Below are 19,951 nucleotides of genomic sequence, written 5' to 3' on the forward strand. Positions count from 1 at the left end.
AAATGGGGACGGGAGGAGAGGAGCGATGGAGCAAGTCTGGATGAGAGAGAATTGCAGAGGTGAAAATGAGCAAGAGTATATATTAGCAGGCTTGCACATATTTTTGTTGGCACAGTGACCTTCCTGTATTTGTGCAACCCTTGACTCTTTAAACAGCACTTCACCTCCCAGTCAATGAGACATGTCAGTGGTTTCACATACTCCTACACCGCTTGGATGTCATTCATTGAAATTCACTAAAAGAGCATTTGAAGAAGATGCTGCTCTTCCATCTCCCTGCTTCTCTGCCCCCTGTCCTCAACAGCTGCTGCTCTGAACTGTGCTCCAGACTTCACAAGGGAAAAAGTTGTAATTTAACAAGAAAAAAACATCATAAAATTACAAAAGTTAAGACACGAGTCAACAAGAAAAAACTATAACTAATACAGAAAAAGTACTAATAGAGAAAACCCCTTTAAAATTGTCCAAGCTAACTCTTACAAAAAAAATTTAAGTCATCAAAATGTTATAAATTACTATTCATTTAACTTGTGTGTCCGTCTAAGTGAGAACAGGCAGTGTCAATAAAACACTAGATCTATAGATGGAGATCTGGCAGGAAATTGATAAATGGTGCATATAGGAGAATGGTTTCTTTTCACAGGGTCACTGAGGAAGTCTCTGATGTTTTTACCGTTTCCAATGTCGCTGCATGATTTCACGTATGAATTTCCCACCGAGGGTGAAACAAGCCTTTGTTGATACAAGGCCACACCCAACTCTAAAAGGCATATCAGCTCCGAGGCTGAGTCGACAAATTATCTCCCATCTCCCAGCAGGGCTTGCCAGTTTGCAAATAAATTACAACTGTAAAATCAACACTACAACAATAAGGAAACATGCAAAAGTTTGCTGTGAGTTTAGGCTGTGACCCGCAGGCTCTTTGTCCCTTGTGCTCGATGGTCCGAGGCTTCCGCTGGGACAGCGTGAGATTATTTAGTGTGGTCATATGGAAATGGTTAGTTACAACTGGCATGAGGCAATGAAGAGGGCATTGTCAGGGCTCGTGCAACACACAACTCTTTGCGTTTCCGTGGCAGCCACAACACGGGACTTCTGCTGAGAGGGAGCGTGAAGGGTTTCGCTGAAAAAGTCCGAAATCTAGTTTCGAAGTGAAGCGAGAACGGCGTTTGATATCTTCTCACGTAAATAAATGGCCAAACTTGACACTGGCCTTGACGTCCTGTTTCCGTGTATTTTTTTAGAATTTGAGGTTTTTAAAAATCCATCTTTTTCTTCTCAACAAATCTATAGATGCACATAAAGCAGAAAGCAGGAGGGAAGGTTATGGGATTCTTTCCACGAGGCTTGTGTTGCCGTGTATGAACTGCAGGTTACCATGGTCTGCTGTTTGCACAGGTTCATGTTTGTGCACATGCAGAGTGGACAGAGGAATCACGTAATATATGCGTACTCAGACATTTTGAGTCCAGCAGGCGGGACAGGAATGGATGGAATCTGTCCGTTGAGCTGTTGATTTCGATGATGTAATTACCGTGGATTCTCTCTCTCTCTCTTTTGCTCTGCTTGTCTCCCATCATTTGTTTTCTGTCTCAACATCTACAGCAACAACATTTTATCTATAGGTTTTATTTCCTGCAGCCAGTGAGTAGAAAGTGTCTGATTTTCTCTCTGGGGAGGTGATATTGGTCTTTTTAAGAACAGCACCACAAAACAAGATGTATCCTGTGTGTGTGTGTTTTATTTTGCATGTCCCCCGTGTGTTGTTCGTTTCAACATCGCATTGCCACACATAACAACACACACACGTGAGACCCACAGCCAGGGCCTGTTTAAACACAAATCAATCCCATCATCCTCAGCTCCTGCTGCCACTTCTCGCCCAAATGCTCTTTCATGCACAAAGGAGAGGTGGGAACAGGTTTAACCTCTCTGCCAGGTGTCAAGTCTCAGGTGTCCAGCTCACAGGTAAACACACAGCAAACACTAGATCCACTCACACAAATACACAAACACTACCCTGCACCTCACTGTCAACACGTATCAGTTACCTGCTATTGTTGTGGACCTATAGAAGGAAACCACAAGGTGTACAGTAACCCTGTATTTTGTCACCTGGGGCAGAAACAGATCATGGCCACCCCGTGTTATTCTATATATTTTTCACCTAGAAGACAATTCACAGTCTTTATTTCTCTGGAGTTTCCAAAGTTTTCAAACTAATTTAACAGACGGGAGGCGGCTGCGCTGCCTCTTTCATCTGCAGTGGTTCCTCCAGTGTTTGTACCGCATGGACGAGTGCCAGAAACACACACACACGACAACACACGCACACACACAGATCTACAGACAGGAAGCACCCCCCGCCTCCCCTGTTCCTGTTTCTCACAGCGTGAATGTGCGTCCGCTCGAGGCCTGCGACCGAGGCCAATCGGCAGGAGGCAGATTGAACAGCACACGGAGAAAAAAAAAGGGACAAAGACATGAGATAGAGCGAAGTGGTGAACAGGAGCGTTATTACCAGATACAGACAATTACACAGAGAGAGATAGTGAGAAAGATGTGATTATGGAACAATGCTGGCGGTGAAAATGTTTTCTTCACCACTGTCCTCCCTGCGTTCCTCTCCTCTGCTGGTGCTGGGACATTTTATACAGGTTTTCCACTGTAACTGTGAGGAATCCACATATTAAATCAAATTTTTTTAAAAATTGATCATCACAAGCATGCAGGATGCAAGAAATACGGAGGAACTGTTGTGGCAACATGGTTTGTGTGTCAAAAACTTGCAGAGGGTCATAGATACTCCAGTTTCCTCTGCACCTGACAACTCACAATATTTGCATCCACTTCCAGTTTTGGTGGTTAAATGAAAAGAGGAACAATGGCCCTGAAGGGAGTTCAGGGAGGATCCTGTTTTCAGACACAAAAAGAAAGTTGAATCTACGGTTGTCTTGTTTAACTGGAAGTAAGTTGACTGGAAAGTTATGTGCTTGCATCAACAGCCGGAGGGAGGGAGACACAAGGAGAGAGAGAGAGAGAGAGAGAGAGAGAGCAAAGAGAAGGAAGCTCAACACTTCTCACACACTTTTGCTTCCACCAGTCTTTCTCTACCTCAGTGTGTGTGTGTGTGTGTGTGTGTGTGTGTGGAGATAAAACGTCACATACACAAGCAGTCACACAAACGCAGGCTACTTTCCATTGCATTTGCATTCCCATATTTTCATTCATTTGCTTAAACATGTGGCCAAAGCAGGAAATGTTGCATGCTGGGGGAATATAAAAATTAGTAAAGTAACTGGGAGAGACTGGGAGATTTAAGTCATGTGCACGACAATATCAGGGGTTGGTCCTTTTCCGATGAACACACTTATAAACAAGGAGGGCAGAGCCACCCAAACCCCACGAGTCAACAAGGAAATGACTACTGGCACAAGAACAAGACTGATAAGAAGGTCGCCATTAAGGATCTATAATGTACACAGTCGTCTTGTGTGTGAGCACTTTCACTCCGAGCTGATGAACACACAAAAACAGGAGAACCCAGAAAAAACACACACAGATCCAGATCCAGGCGTGTGTGCGTACGTTGTATTGTTATTGTAATCGGTATATTCTTTTTTTTACTGTTTTATAGTTTATGAATAGCTTCATAAATTTGGTTTAAGATGAAATTACTTTTCTTGCCTTAAATAATAATTTACAGCAAAAATGTATTCGTCAGTTATTGATTCGAACATGAGATGCTCCTACACAGAGAAGTTAAGGTTTGGAGAAGTGTCTATTATAAATGTAAAATGAGATAAATATATTATTTCTTTAGCCCCACAAACACCAGCTCCTGTTTGTGATCATGTTTATTAATAGTCACTCCACAGCAGATATTGCATGTTACATTTCTATGGCAGGAAGTGAGGCGCAGGTCTTCAGTGTTTAAATCCACGAGGTACGTGTGCACGAGATGCAGAGTAAAACATTTCCATCTTACACTGCGTGACCAGGAATAGGCTTCAAGCCCAGATAATCTTCCTTCCTTTACATAAACATAGACGTGAGAAAACACACACACACACACACACACACACAAGATATTTTCATTGTCGTCACAACTGCCCCCAACTATTGAGTTCGGACACACACACACACACACACACACACACACACACACACACACACACACACACACACACACACACACACACACAGATAACAATAGTTATTCTGGGGTGATTCTGTTCAGGCAGCGAGTCAGAACAGCTGAGAGGTCTCATCAGCCAACACATAACCTCTCCCCTCTCATGACCCCTGACCTCTCCAGATTGTGTGTGTGTGTGTGTGTGTGTGTGTGTGTGTGTGTGTGTGTGTGTGTGTGTGTGCTTCCCTGCACTTGAGAGTATAAGGGGTTGTCGCTCATCAAGGGACCAAGTAGGGGTGTTATCCCCGACACTCAACCATCTCATGTTCACACACACAAACTGTCCCCGACTATAAGACAACATCAAAGTTGGTGCTTCTCAAAAACACCACTTACTGATATCTTGTTGTCATGTCCGCACCAGATGGTTTGGTCCTAACTGGGAACATTGAGGGTTAACCAGTAAGAGACAGTAAGGGACACTGTAAGAAATATTGTAAATGTGCACTTGCTGTGTATCACAATGAGGCAGTGATGTTTTAATTAATTAACTAATTGTATCCTCGGGGGTATTTGTAATTTCTCAGAAAGGGAGCAGCGAGAGATCATAAGTTTCGTGAGAGTGGGACTCTAAGTGAAGTAAAGGATGTTTGTGCAGGAACAGAATATCAGAGAACAGACAATAGGTGGTGAACAGAGTTTTGAGGGGAAGCAAAATGTGAAATAAATAAATAATTCTCTCAAAATGAAAGACCAAGCTCTGGAATAAAGATAATTAGTCAGCAGGCGAGAGGCGGGCTGGTGAAATGGAGGCTGGGTAACGGAGGCACAAAGATAGAGTTCGGATGGCTGAGATTCCTTTGGCTGCCGCCTGACCAGAATAACTGCAAGAAGCATCTGAAATTCCTTTTACACTTGCGTGTGTGTTTTTCTGTGTCTGTGTGTGTGTGTGTGTGTGAGTTTATGATGAAAGATATATAAATTGTCATTAATCAGTGCCTAATTCACTTTTTTTGCAAACTTAAAAATGCATTAAAGTCCTTGACAACACAGAGTCTGAAATATGTGTATTTTCTTCTTCTTCTTCTTCTTCTTCTTCTTCTTCTTCTTCTTCTTCTTCTTTCTGTCACTCGTTTACCACAGATGAATATGTGTGATGTATTATTTTGACCACTTCCTCTGATTCCTCTGTGTTTTCACGTTGCAGACTCTGTGATGTCTGAGGCAGATTCCCACAGCTGAACGACAAACACACCAAACCAATCATGTTGTTGCCCTGAAGCAAATTAAACCTTTCACCTACATGTCTACATTATTCAGTTTTTATTGAGCGTTGAAAAGACAGAGTTGTGTTTCTCTCCCTGTCGTCAGCGGTCAAGTGATGAGACTTTGCTATGATCTAGTTTGCTGATTAATACAAATTAATTGCACGTGTTATCATTCATACACAATGAGTGTCCACGCACACACACACACACACACAAGCATGAATAAAAGTGCATGCATGTACACATTGTGCATTTATGATGGTGAGCAAGGCTTTTGCATGGCCCGTGTTTATGCTTGTGGGAGTGTGTAACTTTGCATTTTTGTGAGGTGTGGACAAAACAAACATTCCTGTTTCTCGGGGGCAGAAAGAACTTCAGGCAAAGACAAAATGACACGTGAACTGCTCCTGGTCTCTTTTACATTAACACAAGTGCTGAAGTCTCTCAGTCTCTACGCACTGTGCGATCAGACACCGGTCTGCAGGCCGACCGGCTGCAGTAAAATAATGAAAGGGTTAAAACAGTCTCTGAGGGGATGGCCCGACGTGACACGCAACAGCTGAGAATTTCATAACGGAGGGGGGGGGGGTCTGAGACGGTGGGTGATGAAGAATAACGAGGGAGGAACCAGAACCACACTGACGATAACAGAAGTCAATTTGTCAGATTCTGTCATTCTGTCTCTAACTACGAGGCCTTTCAGTGAGACCAAGAATACATTGTTCATAACTGCCCTTTCAGATCGACACCACGTGTTCGGACTCGATGCCTCTGTCAGAATGAGGAGACGATTTGTTGGTTGCGATCTCATAATGCGATGCTCAAGGTTCGGGGTTAGGGAGCGAAAAGGGAAAGGGAGGCCATTGGCGTCATGGTAACAGCAGTTGAGGAACAATTGTTGTCATGGCTACAAGAGACGCTCACTGGAGGACTTCATCAACTGAGCATTAACAAATGATTTGGACTCTTGCTGCAACAACTAATGTTTTAATAGAATTTTTATGATGAAATTTCTCCACATATCTGAGTGACAGGTGGTGAACCAAGCCTGTATAACTGATAGGAGTATTACTGAGGCCAAGTACTGACTTAAGACACGCAGGCATTTGTTTCACCACATTTCTGAAATGTGACAGCAGCTTAAAATATTTTCTCTGTTTTTACATCGTTTCATTTTCTCCTTATGATCCCTTAATGAGAGACAGAGAGGAAAGTAAACGCTTTATGGAATCTAATGAAATCCACATTGTTTCCTACTGTTCATCATATTTTCACATGCAGCTCATTAGCAGCAGATCACACGCATAATTTTTCCATGAATGACTTAACTCCCCCCTTTTCCTTTTCAGTTGTGTGACTGAATCTCTGCACTGCCACACGACAACACACACACATACACACAAAACCCCTTCTGTTAATCCTTATAGAAAAAGTGTGAGTTAAAGCTGGTGTGTGTGTGTGTGTGTGTGTGTGTCATTGTTCCCAGTGTGAGGATTGCTTGTGCAGCCAAGGCTTAACTTTTGTGCTGAGTAACTATGTGACCAAAATCTGACCTGAGACCATTAATATGTGTGTGTGTGTGTGTGTGCGTGGGTGTGTGTGTGTGTGGGTGGGTGGGTGTAGACCACTTGCTGAATGGACAGGATGTGTCTGACTTCATGTTGGGCTATCTAGTCAACTGAACGCTCTGTGTGGTTGTAAGTATGTGCAGGGGTGTGTGTGTGTGTGTGTGTGTGTGTGTGTGTGTGTGTGTGTGTGTGTGTGTGTGTATGTGAATGTGTGTTTGTGTGACAAGTGATGTTCTTGCTTCGTAGGCGGAAACGACAGCAGCTTGATTTGGGAATAATGATAAAATAAACATTACTTATTTTTAGCTACAGCCTTGTTGGTCAATATCTCTGCCACATAGTTCAGGACTGAGCCAGAAAGACACTCAGAGCACAAACCTCCACCAACAGTCCCCGTAAGAAACCACATATTAAATCACTAGATCTGATATTTTATTTGGATCTGCACCAAACTCATAAATATCAGTCCTTTAAAGTCTCCCAAAAATCTTTAAAAAACGCTGTATCTAGTAATGTTAGATAAACTCCCTGGATTCATTCGTCCCCTCATCTGTATTCTCACCTAATTTTAATTGATTCTTCCTTTGGTGAAGCCTCACTCCTCCACAAAACACCACGGAAATAGGTAGAGTAGTTGTTTTTTGCGTCATAACAGACAGGGATGAAAACTTAATTTCCCCGGCAAAGATTAAAAACCTCAATAATAGATTGACGGCCGTGCGATTGAGTTTAGACACTGATGATCCTCAGCTGATGAGTAAAGACTTCCTGTGACTCTTCATCATCAGTGTGTTAATTAGTGAGGTTCACCTGTGCTGCAAAGATGGATTCTGTCTCCCCCAGGTTCCAAGCCTTTTATATATTGTATATTTTTACCATATTGTTACAGGGTTGGTATCGGTCTTCTCATCTCACTTTGCGCCTGAAAGCAAATAAACTTATTTCCCGAAAGTTTCTTACTCACTTCTTTACACCTCAGTAAACAGATTCATAACTTTTCAACCACAGTCTGTTTGGATTTACCAACTTTGTATTCTATATATGTGCACCTATAATAAATGTGCATGTTCTGAATATGCACACGTGAGGAGTCAAATAAATTCCACAGATGCAAATTTCAGTTTGTATTCCTGCCGTCTGGAAAATTATCAGAACGTTGTACAATAAACAACCTCAGCCTCGGGAGTCGCTCTCTCTCTCTCTCTCTATTCAAAGAGCTCAATCAATCTTTTCCCAGCTTTCTCCATTGAAGGGTGTGGGGAGGCTGGGGAGGAATAGCAAAAGGGAAAGAGGAAGGAAATCATGCAGGTCTCAAATGACTCCTGCAAAATACAGTCTCCAGCTGCACTGTTGTTTGTGCCTGCTCAGACTTTACATGTCGCCTCGAGGGGTGAGTCACACACCTGACGACACCTCCCACCTTCTCTCTCTGCGTCTCTGTCCTGCAGCCTGTGCTCACTCTGCTTGTGTCTTTGTATGTGTCTGTCTCAGTCTGTCCCCACCTCTCACTCAAGGACAGCTTCATCTGCAGCTACACATCCAGGACAAGCCCACGCAAATTTTAACCAACCTGTGTTCTTGTAAAATGATCTGTGGCCACGTATCAGTGTCCAGACACATCACAATAACACAATCTAGTTTTAATACACTGTGTTTCAGTCACCTGACGTTCAACAACCAACCATGAGTGTGAAAGCTGTGCTGAGCGGGAAATAAAGTTCGTTAATGGCTCGTGTGAGTATAGGATTGCCAGTTAGTGATGGATTGGCCGACACAAAGAAAATATCACGTTACACACTCTTGACAGGGCAAACAGTTGGGGTAGGAGAAGGCACACACACATACACACTCAGACACACACTAACACACTCACACAGCCGCTTTGATACACTTGTATACACACACTGTAACAAATTGCTGTAGTTTCTACAGTAAAATTTTACAGTAACTTCTTGTTCTGTCGTTTTACGATGTTTACCTGTATATCGCAATGCATCATGGGACAAATATAATTACAGTAGCTAACAGCATTTTTCCACAGCAACACATTGTAAAATTACAGGCAAGTTGTATTCTGACTGTAGATGGTGCATGTTACAGTTAAATACTGTTGATATCGATTGCGTTGCACGAGGCGGTTTGAAAGACGACCTTGACATGAGAGCATGGGAGCAGAGGAGCAGAGGAGCAACAGCCGTGTCCAGCCACTACGTAATACGTAAGTTGAATGTTAATTCCCTACAAAATTAATATGGGCTTCAACTTTGTTGGGATGTCATTGTAATAACATTGTTGAGATCTTAATTAAACCAATGCTATTGTTTGCAGTTACTAAAGTGACAACTTACTAAAGTGAATGACTTAAAGTGAATCAATGGCATTTGAAATTGAAAAGCAGTATGCAACCCTGCCAGGATGCTTTGTTATGAGAGGAGCAGTTAAGCTCAGTAACATCGAGCTAAAACTAGCATGCTAACGCTAGCGCGCTAAAGCTAGCATGCTAGCGCGCTAGCTGGGTGAAATGGGATTGGGCCTAAATTGAAACTGCAGTTTCCCATTATAGTAGCTAAATCGTGTTTTGAACATAGAGACATTTGGCATTCATCTTGTCTACTTTATTGTGGGGAGGCAGTTGACTGTGGAACTTGCTGATTTGGGTATTCACAGTTTAACAGAGGTAGTCCAGGGCTCAAACTACATGTGTGTTAAGCAAGAAGCTCTCCTTGATTATTGTCCATTAATGTGTACAAGCTGAATGGCACATCAGTGATTATATTTCACCACTCCCTCCCAGATATATACTGACATGTCAGTACTGGGGGAGGACATCAGACAAGCTGTGTTGGTGGTATTACCCAGCCTACCAGAGGACAAACTACAGTCCCAAGCATTGGAGTGGCATCCAGATCTGACCTGCAGTTCATCAAAGAGGAGGATCTCCCTGCCAACATCACACCTGTCCAGTGTGGAGGCTTCTCAGCGCTTGGCAAACCGAAGGTATGTCTTAGATTAATGTTTATAAAGCACTTAAAACAGAAAAGCTCATTTCATAAAATTAAAAGCTGTATATTGTGATCCACTATGCATGTTAATTTGCTAATTTATGTAGGCTAATGAATGCACAACATATTATTTTACTGAAGGTTTTGGTTTTCATTGTTTGTAGTAGGGATGACCTGCTGTTTTTTCCCGCAGATCACTGATCATCTGTGAGCCAAATCGGCTGATACACTGCAATACCGTTTTTTTGTTTTGTTCTAGCAGGTATAACTTCAGGAAATCAGGAAATCTCCAACCAGAGGACCTGCTGCCTGAGGTTATGTTGATGCAACTATATCACTGCTGGTCAGCTCATGCAATCTTGTGAAGTTTTGCTTTTCATATTAAATGGGCAAATGATTATCTTGTCTTGAACAACCTGATGGATTCGGCTCCCTCTTTTAAAGGATCTGCCGCGCCAATTTTTCATGAAGTTTCTTTTCGTGTGATTTTGTGATTTCAGATGTTTCGTTGGAATCAATCCAACCAAAGGTACCAAGACGGCAAAGCTGGTCGGCCAAAGAGGTGGGAAGGTGCGTGAAAACAAGAACAACTCTGTCAGTCCTCACGTCTCTTCTCTCCTCAAGAGATTAATGGACTTTGAATGGCTTTGAGTGTAAGTCAAACATAAAGAATGAGGACTGTTCTCCTCCTCACTATGTGACTGGACATTGTTCTTCTCTTAACATTTTATTAGTATTTACATCTTTTGCTGATATATTAAGATTTCCAAACACACTGAAAAAAGGTCATCTTTTTTAGCTAGTTAGCTAAAAGTTAAATTATACCAAAAATTATGTGACCTTCTTCTTAATACATTTCTACCTCAGGTCCTGGTTTCAGATTGGGCCTTTAAGCCGAGTATGTTGTCAGTTTTAATAATGTTTGACTATGTTGAAACTCTGGTCAATGTGAATTCCACTGGGTGGCCGGTGTCCAAAGATGTATAATTTACGTTTAAGAGCTTTTCTGAAAAAAAGGACACCATGTACTTAAAACGTTGTGAAACTGTATTGAGTGTCAATAAAAGTTTTATTTTGTTGCAGCTCTGGCTCCGTTTTTATTTAACAGGTGAAAAGACTTTAGTGCAATGTAGATGAATTTTGGATAAACAGTATGCCTGGTCTCATTCAAAATACCTCACAGTATGCATAATTTGCAAAACTGCTAATGTAAAAAAATAAAAAATAACTAAAACAATTATACAACATCATATTGTATTGTGAAGTATTAACAGCTATTTATTGGCAACTTTAGTTGCCAGGTAACTTCTGTAATCTGAATAGAATACAAGGTAATGTTGTAAACTAGATTACAGGTAATTGTGGTTTTCTGTAAAAAAAACAAACAAGAAATTGCTGTAATTTATATACAACAAAAAACTGTAAAACGTATCCTGTAATATACTGTAATTCTTTTTACAGTAATTTTACAGTACTTTATTGGCAACTTTTTTGCCAGGTATTTACTGTTAATTCTACAGTCAATTCTTTACAGTGCATAAAAGGCTCATATGCACATGCCTTTGGTGGGGAGAGAGATTTTTACTCACATACACAAAGTGCAGGTGCACACGCAGGAGACACACGCATGCACGTACATGCACATGTAAATGTTCTCTTTTGTTCTCTGATCGCAAAGCCGGACAAATTATTCTCCTCTGACCAATCACATCTTCCTAACGTGGCAGAGAGCCAATAGAACAGCTTGTTCACAAAGTGTAAAAGTGTTTGAATAGACACAACTGTGGCCTGCGGAGACCCACATCAGATGATATTCAACACACACACACACACACACACACAAGTGTCACTGATAAAATGTGTTGTTGTTTTTTTAATTAAAGCATAATTTTCAAACTGTTGCCTCTGCAAAAGGTTTACTGATAGCAAGGTGTTACTCGTGTGTGTGTGTGTGTGTGTGTGTGTGTGTGTGTGTGTGTGTGTGTGTGTGTGTGTGTGTGTGTGTGTGTGTGCGTGTGTGTGTGTAGAGATAAAACGTCACATACACACACAGTCACACAAACGCAGGCTACTTTCCATTGCATTTGCATTCCCATGTCTGATTGTTTCTGGAATAACTGAATCAACAGCGTCCCCCAGTGGCAACAGTCGTTTTCATCTCAAGTAATTGCCCAAGGTTTTTGAACTATAAATATAGTTAATAATAATTTTCAATATAATCCAAATGTATTGTAATATATTGTTCATGTATGTTGTTCACAGATTTTATTCAGTGTTCTTATTATGTCAACTTGATAATTTGACAAATATGAACAGACTGAAAACACCTATTTTATCTTAATTTTTGTTGTGTTTTGTTGTTATTTTGAAATAAACACGAACAAATACATATATACAAAACACACAAAACACACAAACAATAAAAAACAAAAGGCCTCACAGTAATTCATACTTCTATTGTAAGAATTAATTCAATATGGCGCCAAAAAACTGTCAAATTTCAGATATAAGTCTGTATATTTCCTCACAGTTATGTTTGTTAATATTTATTTAAAGTCTATTATTGTTTCCAGAGGTTCGGCTCCTCTCGGGGAGTCTCGTGCTGCGCGCTCCCGGAACCATAGAAGGGGGAAGACATTAACGGTGGGACACCGGTGTAAAGATGGCAGACGTACCAGATAATGCTCCTGAACGTGAGTTCTTAAAAGTTACATTTATATTAAATGTAAATCAGATTTAAACTGATCAAGACTTGTTTACATCCAACGTGTTTGAATCACTTTACAATGAAGCGGTTTGAAACATTCATGTGATTGTGTTTTTAAAACCTCTCTGTGTTACTGTCAACAACACGAACTAAATATTCATGTTTGTTTACTTCATGATTCTCACACCCGGAAGTGCCGGGCTGATCTGTTTCATTTAGAAAATGAATAATAAATCGTTTGTTTAATGATGAAGTTCAGTGACGCACTTTTTAGTGTTTTTTTCTTACAGCCAGTAATTCAATAAACGTCAATGGATTAAACCCGGTGAATAAATTGCTCATTTGAGAAGTTAGCAGCTCTGGATTATTGTGTATTCGTAATGAAACGTCACAGGGACATTTTTTTTGCTGAGTCACACAACCGTCAGAGTCCAGAGTCCATGTGGATGAAGACCACGTTTCTCTGTGACTCAGCACATTTCATCCATCAGTTATCTGGTTTCTTCTCTTTTAAATCAGGGTTGTTAAAGTCATCTCATTCATCTGTGACTTGTGCCACGTTTTATTCACGTTCCCCCAGAATTTGTCACGAGAGGTCCAAGAGAAGTAGTTAAACCGCAGACTTTACCCTATACCCTTGGGCCTCAGGAGGTTCACTCACCAGAGGGTCAGCGGTTCAATCCCAGTCTCCTCCATTCTGCACACAGAAGTGTCCTTAAAAACATCCTGAACCCCAAGTTGTCCCTGACAGCTGTGTGATTGGTAGAGAAACTGCTGCACGTGGACTTATAATTGGTGCAAAACAGCTCGGCACCTGTGAATGAAAATGGACTTTGCACCTGTAGAAAGGAATTTGTAGTTGAATTTGGAGTCGCAGAGTAAAAGGTAGTGGTTGCGAACTCAAACAACACAACAGCTACACCTTCTCAAACTCCTCACAACAGGTCACAAATTAACGAACTCCTGCTAATGGTTTGCAACCAGTGCTGCAGCAGATGTGTTGGAAAAAACACATTCACGCACCAGTAAGAAAGAATGTGAAGTCATGGACGAATCTGACGCTACGAGTTACAAATGCTCTTTACATACGTGTCTGATTAGTTTATAATTATTTGATAAATACTCTTTTATGTTTATCGTTCATTTCTTTCAGATTGCCCAGGCACATCAAGTGAGCAGGCAGGAAAGTCTTCGTCATGTGAGGGCTGCCCCAACCAGAGTCTGTGCGCTTCAGGAGCCACCAAGGCCCCAGACCCCGGTAAGACTCTTATCACCTCTTGGTATTATGGTAACTTGTCATATATATTAGGGGTTAGTCAGTCCAACATATCGGATTAGTGGTGGATTTTAATTCTAGGGACTCATGGTCATCTCTGATTAAAAAATAACCAGCTCACCCTCCTCCCGTCTCTCAGCCATAGCAGAGATAGGGTTGAAGATGTCGACGGTCAAACACAAGATCCTGGTTTTGTCCGGGAAAGGAGGAGTGGGGAAGAGCACGTTCAGCGCCCACCTGGCCCACGCTCTGGCCAGCGACAGCGCAAAGGAGGTAAGATTTAGAAATCCTCTCAGTGCCACTAGAGGTCACTGCAGACACGGTTTAACCATATACAATCTAAGGGTTTCAAATCACATTATTGATTTCTGTAAAGTTACCTCCCACCATTTATAGTCTTATTAAGATGATTCTTTAACATTACATTTACAAGACACACCTGCATGAAGAAAGTCACAAATATTGGTTTGTTCTCTCTCCTCCTTGTGTTTTTAATAGGTCGCCCTGCTGGATGTAGATATCTGTGGTCCATCCATTCCAAGGATGATGGGCTTGGAGGGAGAACAAGTAAGTGGAGGTCAATAATAAATATTATTATTAAATATAATAATCACAAATCAGTGCAGAGTGTGTGTAAATCTTGTTTTGTGCGCAGGTTCACCAGAGCGGCTCAGGCTGGTCTCCTGTGGTGAGTCTGTTCAAACAATTCAATTCACTTCAGGCTGCTTGTGTTTGATTCAGAATCATTATGCACATTGTAAATACTGTGTGTGTGTGTGTGTGTGTGTGTGTGTGTGTGTGTGTGTGTGTGTGTGTGTGTGTGTGTGTGTGTGTGTGTGTGTGTGTGTGTGTGTGTGTGTGTGTGTGTGTGTGTGTGTGTGTGTGTGTGTGTGTGGACGAGGCTGAAGTCTGACACTCTGTCAACTTACCTGTTTGATCTACAAACTTCACAGCACTTTCTATTTCTCCCTATTTTCTATTGGTATTCAGGGTCCACACTTTTTAAAAGTCAAACCTGAACACGACAACACACACAGGATACTGATCACAGCAGTGATGTGCTGTCATGTTGGATAAAACAGTTTTGTTGTGTTGTTTCCTTTTTGCTGCTAAAGTAAAAACTTTCCGTGGATATTTTTTTTTATGTCGACTGGGTCTGTTTCAGTATGTGGACGACAACCTGGCGGTCATGTCTATCGGCTTCCTGCTCAGTAGCCCTGATGATGCTGTGATCTGGAGAGGACCCAAGAAGAATGGTGTGTGTGTGTGTGTGTGTGTGTGTGTGTGTGTGTGTGTGTGTGTGTGTGTGTGTGTGTGTGTGTGTGTGTGTGTGTGTGTGTGTGTGTGTGTGTGTGTGTGTGTGTGTGTGTGTGTGTGTGTGTGTGTGTGTGTGAGAATTAGTTTGAGTTTCCCAACATGTCGCTCCACTGTAACCTGTGTCTGTGTCCATCAGGGATGATCAAGCAGTTTTTGAGGGACGTTGACTGGGGGGAGTTGGATTACCTCATCGTGGACACACCCCCCGGCACCTCTGATGAGCACCTGTCAATAGTCCAGTACCTCAGCTCCACCCACGTCGATGGGGCCGTCATCATCACCACACCACAGGTACGCACTCAAACATACCAGGACTCACACAGGCTCACACTTACTGATAAACTGATTTCTTTTTAATTATTTAATTCATTATTTATTCTTCCATGGCTTAATTCTTTCCATCTATAAAAGAAATGCTTTCCATTAGTTGAACGCTGGGGTTCGGAGTCCGTACATGAAACAGAATTACAGACACAAAACAAAACTGTGTGGAAACCAGACATTGTTCGCTCCCCCGGCGCCTCTTCCTCCCCCTCTCCATTGGCTGTGCTCGTTCTTGTGAGGGGCACTTCTCTCTTTAACACTCTGTGGACCTGTCGCTCAGGCTGTGTTGTGCATGAGAGGGAAGTGTGGCACATGAAAGCAGGTTTGAATACCAACAGGTCTCAAAGAGGTCTCAGAGAAACGCTGCTTTCTCAGTTATCTTCTTCTTTAACTTGATTTCCAACTGAATGAATCTCAACCACCTGGAGCTGTCAGTTTAGCCGTTGGTTTTAATATGACTAATGATAGAAAGTGAAATTAAAAACTATAATGAGATTAACCGGCAACAAATGACATCTGACAGTGGAATTCACAGTGTGTGCTACATTTGCATTAGGATTTAACCTCTCTACTAAACATGATAGATTTATGTGTCCATTCATTTACTCAAAGATTGTCTGTATGTGTCTTAATCCTTGTGGATTTGTAAAGTGTGATGATTGTATTTCTATTTTATTATTCTACTGTAATACTACTTAGGTTTAGTTGTAATGTCTGTAAATACAAAAGAATATATCCATCAATCACAACAGAGGAAAAGCACAGTTGCAGAAGGAGAGAGGACTAATTTTGAAAGTTCGTTATCTAGTGAAGTTGTGTGTGTTGTAGGCCGTGATCTTATTTTATCTCTACTGGAAATCACCTCACTCCCCGACCACTGCCACCAGTCTCTCTCTCTCTCTCTCTCTACGTTACCAACCTCTGTTAAGGGTGTGCACACCGAACACAGCCAGATTCTTTTGTATCTGCGTCTCCCGCACAAAAGGGCCTGTAACATGAAGATACTAAAACTAATTTCCAACTGTCACAAGAGTTCGGGCTAAAGAAAAGGAATTTCAAAACAAATCTTTCAATAGATCTAAATACCTCATCCCTTTACACTGTTTGTTGATGCTGCTTCTGCTCTTGGTTCAGACCCCCACCTTTTTCTGATGGTTAAAGAAGCTGGGCAAAAAGCAGTAGAATCATTTCCTCATTCCTTCTGCTCTCTTTGAACCACGACTAACCAGTTCAGATCTGGGAAGTACCCGAGGAAAGAAATCCGTCTGTTTACAGACCTTTAATCTCTTGATATAAAAGAGTTCTTGTTTTTTTTTAAAGTTAAACATTCCAACACATTTAAATTTGGGAGTTAATCAAACACCTTTTCTCATAGTTTCACTGATAGCTGGGGTGGGGGAAGGAAAACAGTTTAAACGAACTTTCACCAGTGTTCAGCAGCATCTGCTTATCTCTACGGTCTACTGCCGCGTCCCTCCTCTCCCTCACCCTCCTCTCCCTCACCCTCCTCTCTTCTGTCCCACGCTCTAGGAGGTGTCGTTGCAGGATGTGCGGAAGGAGATCAGATTTTGTCAGAAGGTCAAGCTTCCGATCATCGGAGTGGTGGAGAACATGAGCGGCTTCGTCTGTCCTAAATGCAAGGTCACTGACGGCTGCATGTAACAGCTCCACACACGAGCAATCCAACTGAATACGATACACAGTACCAGTGCATTCACGTGCTCCTCGGAAGGTCCCGTTCCTGAGTTGTGAAGTCATTGCTCTGATTTTGGTGTGTCCAGGTGCTTTGAAGTCAGAATTGTGGAAAAAGCTTGGAGGCTGTAAAGAGTGTTTAGAGCATTTAAACAACACCTGAACACCTGTTTTAATTATTTGTATAATAATGACGAGCGTATCAAATCCTTTAACGGGAGCATGTAGGTGTGCTGATGTCGTTGAGTCTCTTTAGAATCTGAAAATACATCCGTTAACTTTGATTTCTCTGTGTCGTGTCTCTTGCAGAACACGTCACAAATCTTCCCTCCCACAAGTGGAGGTGCTGAGCAAATGTGTGCGGATCTAAATCTACCTCTGTTGGGAAAGGTCCCTCTAGACCCGAGGATAGCACGGAGCTGCGACGAGGGCAAATCTTTCCTCAGCGAAGTACCTGACTCTCCTGCTGCTAAAGTCTTACAGAGCATTGTGCAGAGTGAGTGTTTTCAGGATCTCTCACACACACACACACACACACACACACACACACACACACACACACACACACACACACACACACACACACACACACACACACACACACACACACACACATATATATGTCCCATGTCCATTTTTCCACCTCTTTCATCATATTGTGGACATTTGGATCGATTCCTCAGAAAGGAAGTCAAGACGCACAAACAGACGCACCAACATATTTTAGCTTCCAGTGAAGTCTCACTTTTTTGATGACTGGGTGGTTTACTTGATGGCCAATTCCAGATTAAATGTAATGAAAGAAGAAGTGCTCTCGTCAAAAAATGGGAACCAGTCGAATAAACGGGAAGAAAGATGTTTGTATCAAAGTTGTATAACTTTTACAAACTACTTGAAGCATGAGATTAAATGTGAAGAATCAAATGTGGTTTGTGTAACAGCTTACTCACTCGGGACTCACGCACACTGAGAAATATTTGTGTCCTTGGAAATCTTCATCAATATTAGCACTTCGTCATCCTCACGCTCCTCTCGCCTCTGCTCCGCCAGGTATCCAGGACTACTGCTCCAGTCATGTGACAGAGGAGCCGGGCGCCACCTGAAGACTCGCTGTGCTAAAGGGAAGCCTAGAAGATCAAAGCTCGTCCCGGTGTCATCATCAACGTCTTTGTAATTCACGACAGTCGGCAGCTTTGATATTAGTTTGGTGAGCGGCTCAAAGAAGCACTTAGGCCCGATTTTGAATATTGATTCTTGAATTACAAGTCGTTCCTACTATAGAGGTAAAACTCTATTAAAAACAAAAACAGGTCATGAATACAATCGGCTAAATAATTTCCTACAACAGCTGGGCATTGTAGTTTATTACTGAACATTACTCTAACAGTTTATTTATTCAGCTATAAATTACTCGAGTGGGTATTTACTGCAGCGGAATAGTGTTTATAGGTTTGACTCGAAATAACCTACAGTGCTAAATGATACTATTAGAGGAACATGTCACTCAGTGCAACTATGTGGGTTAATATACACATTTGTAATAGAGGAATAAAATGGATTGAAGCTTGATTGATTTTGATCATTTCATGAGATTTTTTTGACATAAAAAAAAAAAAAGTGGAATATCGCCACATTTATCCTTAAGTGAATTAAAGTGCAGGCGGGGGAACTGTGCAGTGCCTGAGGCCAGTTCTGGTACAATCGCATGTGAACACTTTTTACAAGATGAAAAGATAAAAACTCGTGACTGTGTTTGGGGAAGTTAAACCTTTTGATTGTGTTTTAATTGGAGCCATTTTGACATTTAACCGTGAGAACATTTTGCTTTGTTTGTGGGTCCACTGGTTCTCACTGTCCCTGGTTTCAGTGAAGCCATAGTAAGCAGGAAGAGAGAGTTAAATCATGACACAGTGATTTGGTCACATGTAGTTTACCAGTCGACCAAATCTTCTAAATACCGAGCACAGAATCGTCAGGTTCAAATTGAAGCCACTCATTTGACTTTGCTTCCTCAGTGATTGTTGGTTTTGTTTTTAACCAGCACCTTCTTCAGTTGACATCACATTCACTCACAATCTGCTGTTCCTCATTTAAAGTAAATATACACATGCACATCATGTGATTCCTTCTTTTGAATTATTGTGTGATTACTATGATGATTTGTCAAAAATGCTTTTTGTGTGATGTCTGTACACGTGTTAACTGATTTCCAAAATAAATGACCAAACATGAAATGGCCTTTAGTGATTTCTCTGTTAAATTTACTGAACCTTTACTGCAGGTTTATTTATTTTACCTGTTTAGAAATGTAGGACTCGTTGAGAAAACCATGTTAATAGTGAGAACTGTGGAGTTGTTACTATTCCACCTGTCCGTCACTAGCAGCTCACCTTTATTCACTGTGTGGTACAGGTGTGGTTTTGCGGAAGTCAAACAAAGCGTGGTGAATACTGGTTAGAGCTGAGGCACGTGATTTCTGGATAAACCAGTTCCGGGAACTGACAGATCAGGTAGATGCAGACAGTTCAGATTGATTCACTCCCCGTGGGACCAAGGTGAATGTGAATTGGTGTCTTATATGTTCGTGACTGCAAACAAGTAAATGTGAAAGGAAATGTAACATGGTGACGGAGCCAAGTGGCCATTAATACCATCAGACATG

At 41.6% G+C, this 19,951-nt stretch overlaps 1 protein-coding gene across 1 annotated transcript; it reads left to right on the forward strand.

Moving 5' to 3' along the window:
• Positions 1-12,618: 12,618 nt before the first annotated feature.
• nubp1 (nucleotide binding protein 1 (MinD homolog, E. coli)) lies at positions 12,619-19,523 on the forward strand. The gene is made up of 10 exons (XM_034592482.1): positions 12,619-12,666; positions 13,834-13,938; positions 14,096-14,229; positions 14,455-14,523; positions 14,612-14,644; positions 15,122-15,212; positions 15,410-15,564; positions 17,128-17,238; positions 17,599-17,785; positions 18,340-19,523. Exons 1-10 carry the CDS (start codon positions 12,636-12,638, stop codon positions 18,390-18,392), a joined length of 969 nt encoding a protein of 322 aa, XP_034448373.1. The 5' UTR covers positions 12,619-12,635; the 3' UTR covers positions 18,393-19,523.
• The last annotated feature ends 428 nt before the right edge of the window (positions 19,524-19,951 follow it).

Source organism: Hippoglossus hippoglossus, chromosome 8, assembly GCF_009819705.1.
Source record: "Hippoglossus hippoglossus isolate fHipHip1 chromosome 8, fHipHip1.pri, whole genome shotgun sequence".
Classification (NCBI taxonomy): domain Eukaryota; kingdom Metazoa; phylum Chordata; class Actinopteri; order Pleuronectiformes; family Pleuronectidae; genus Hippoglossus; species Hippoglossus hippoglossus.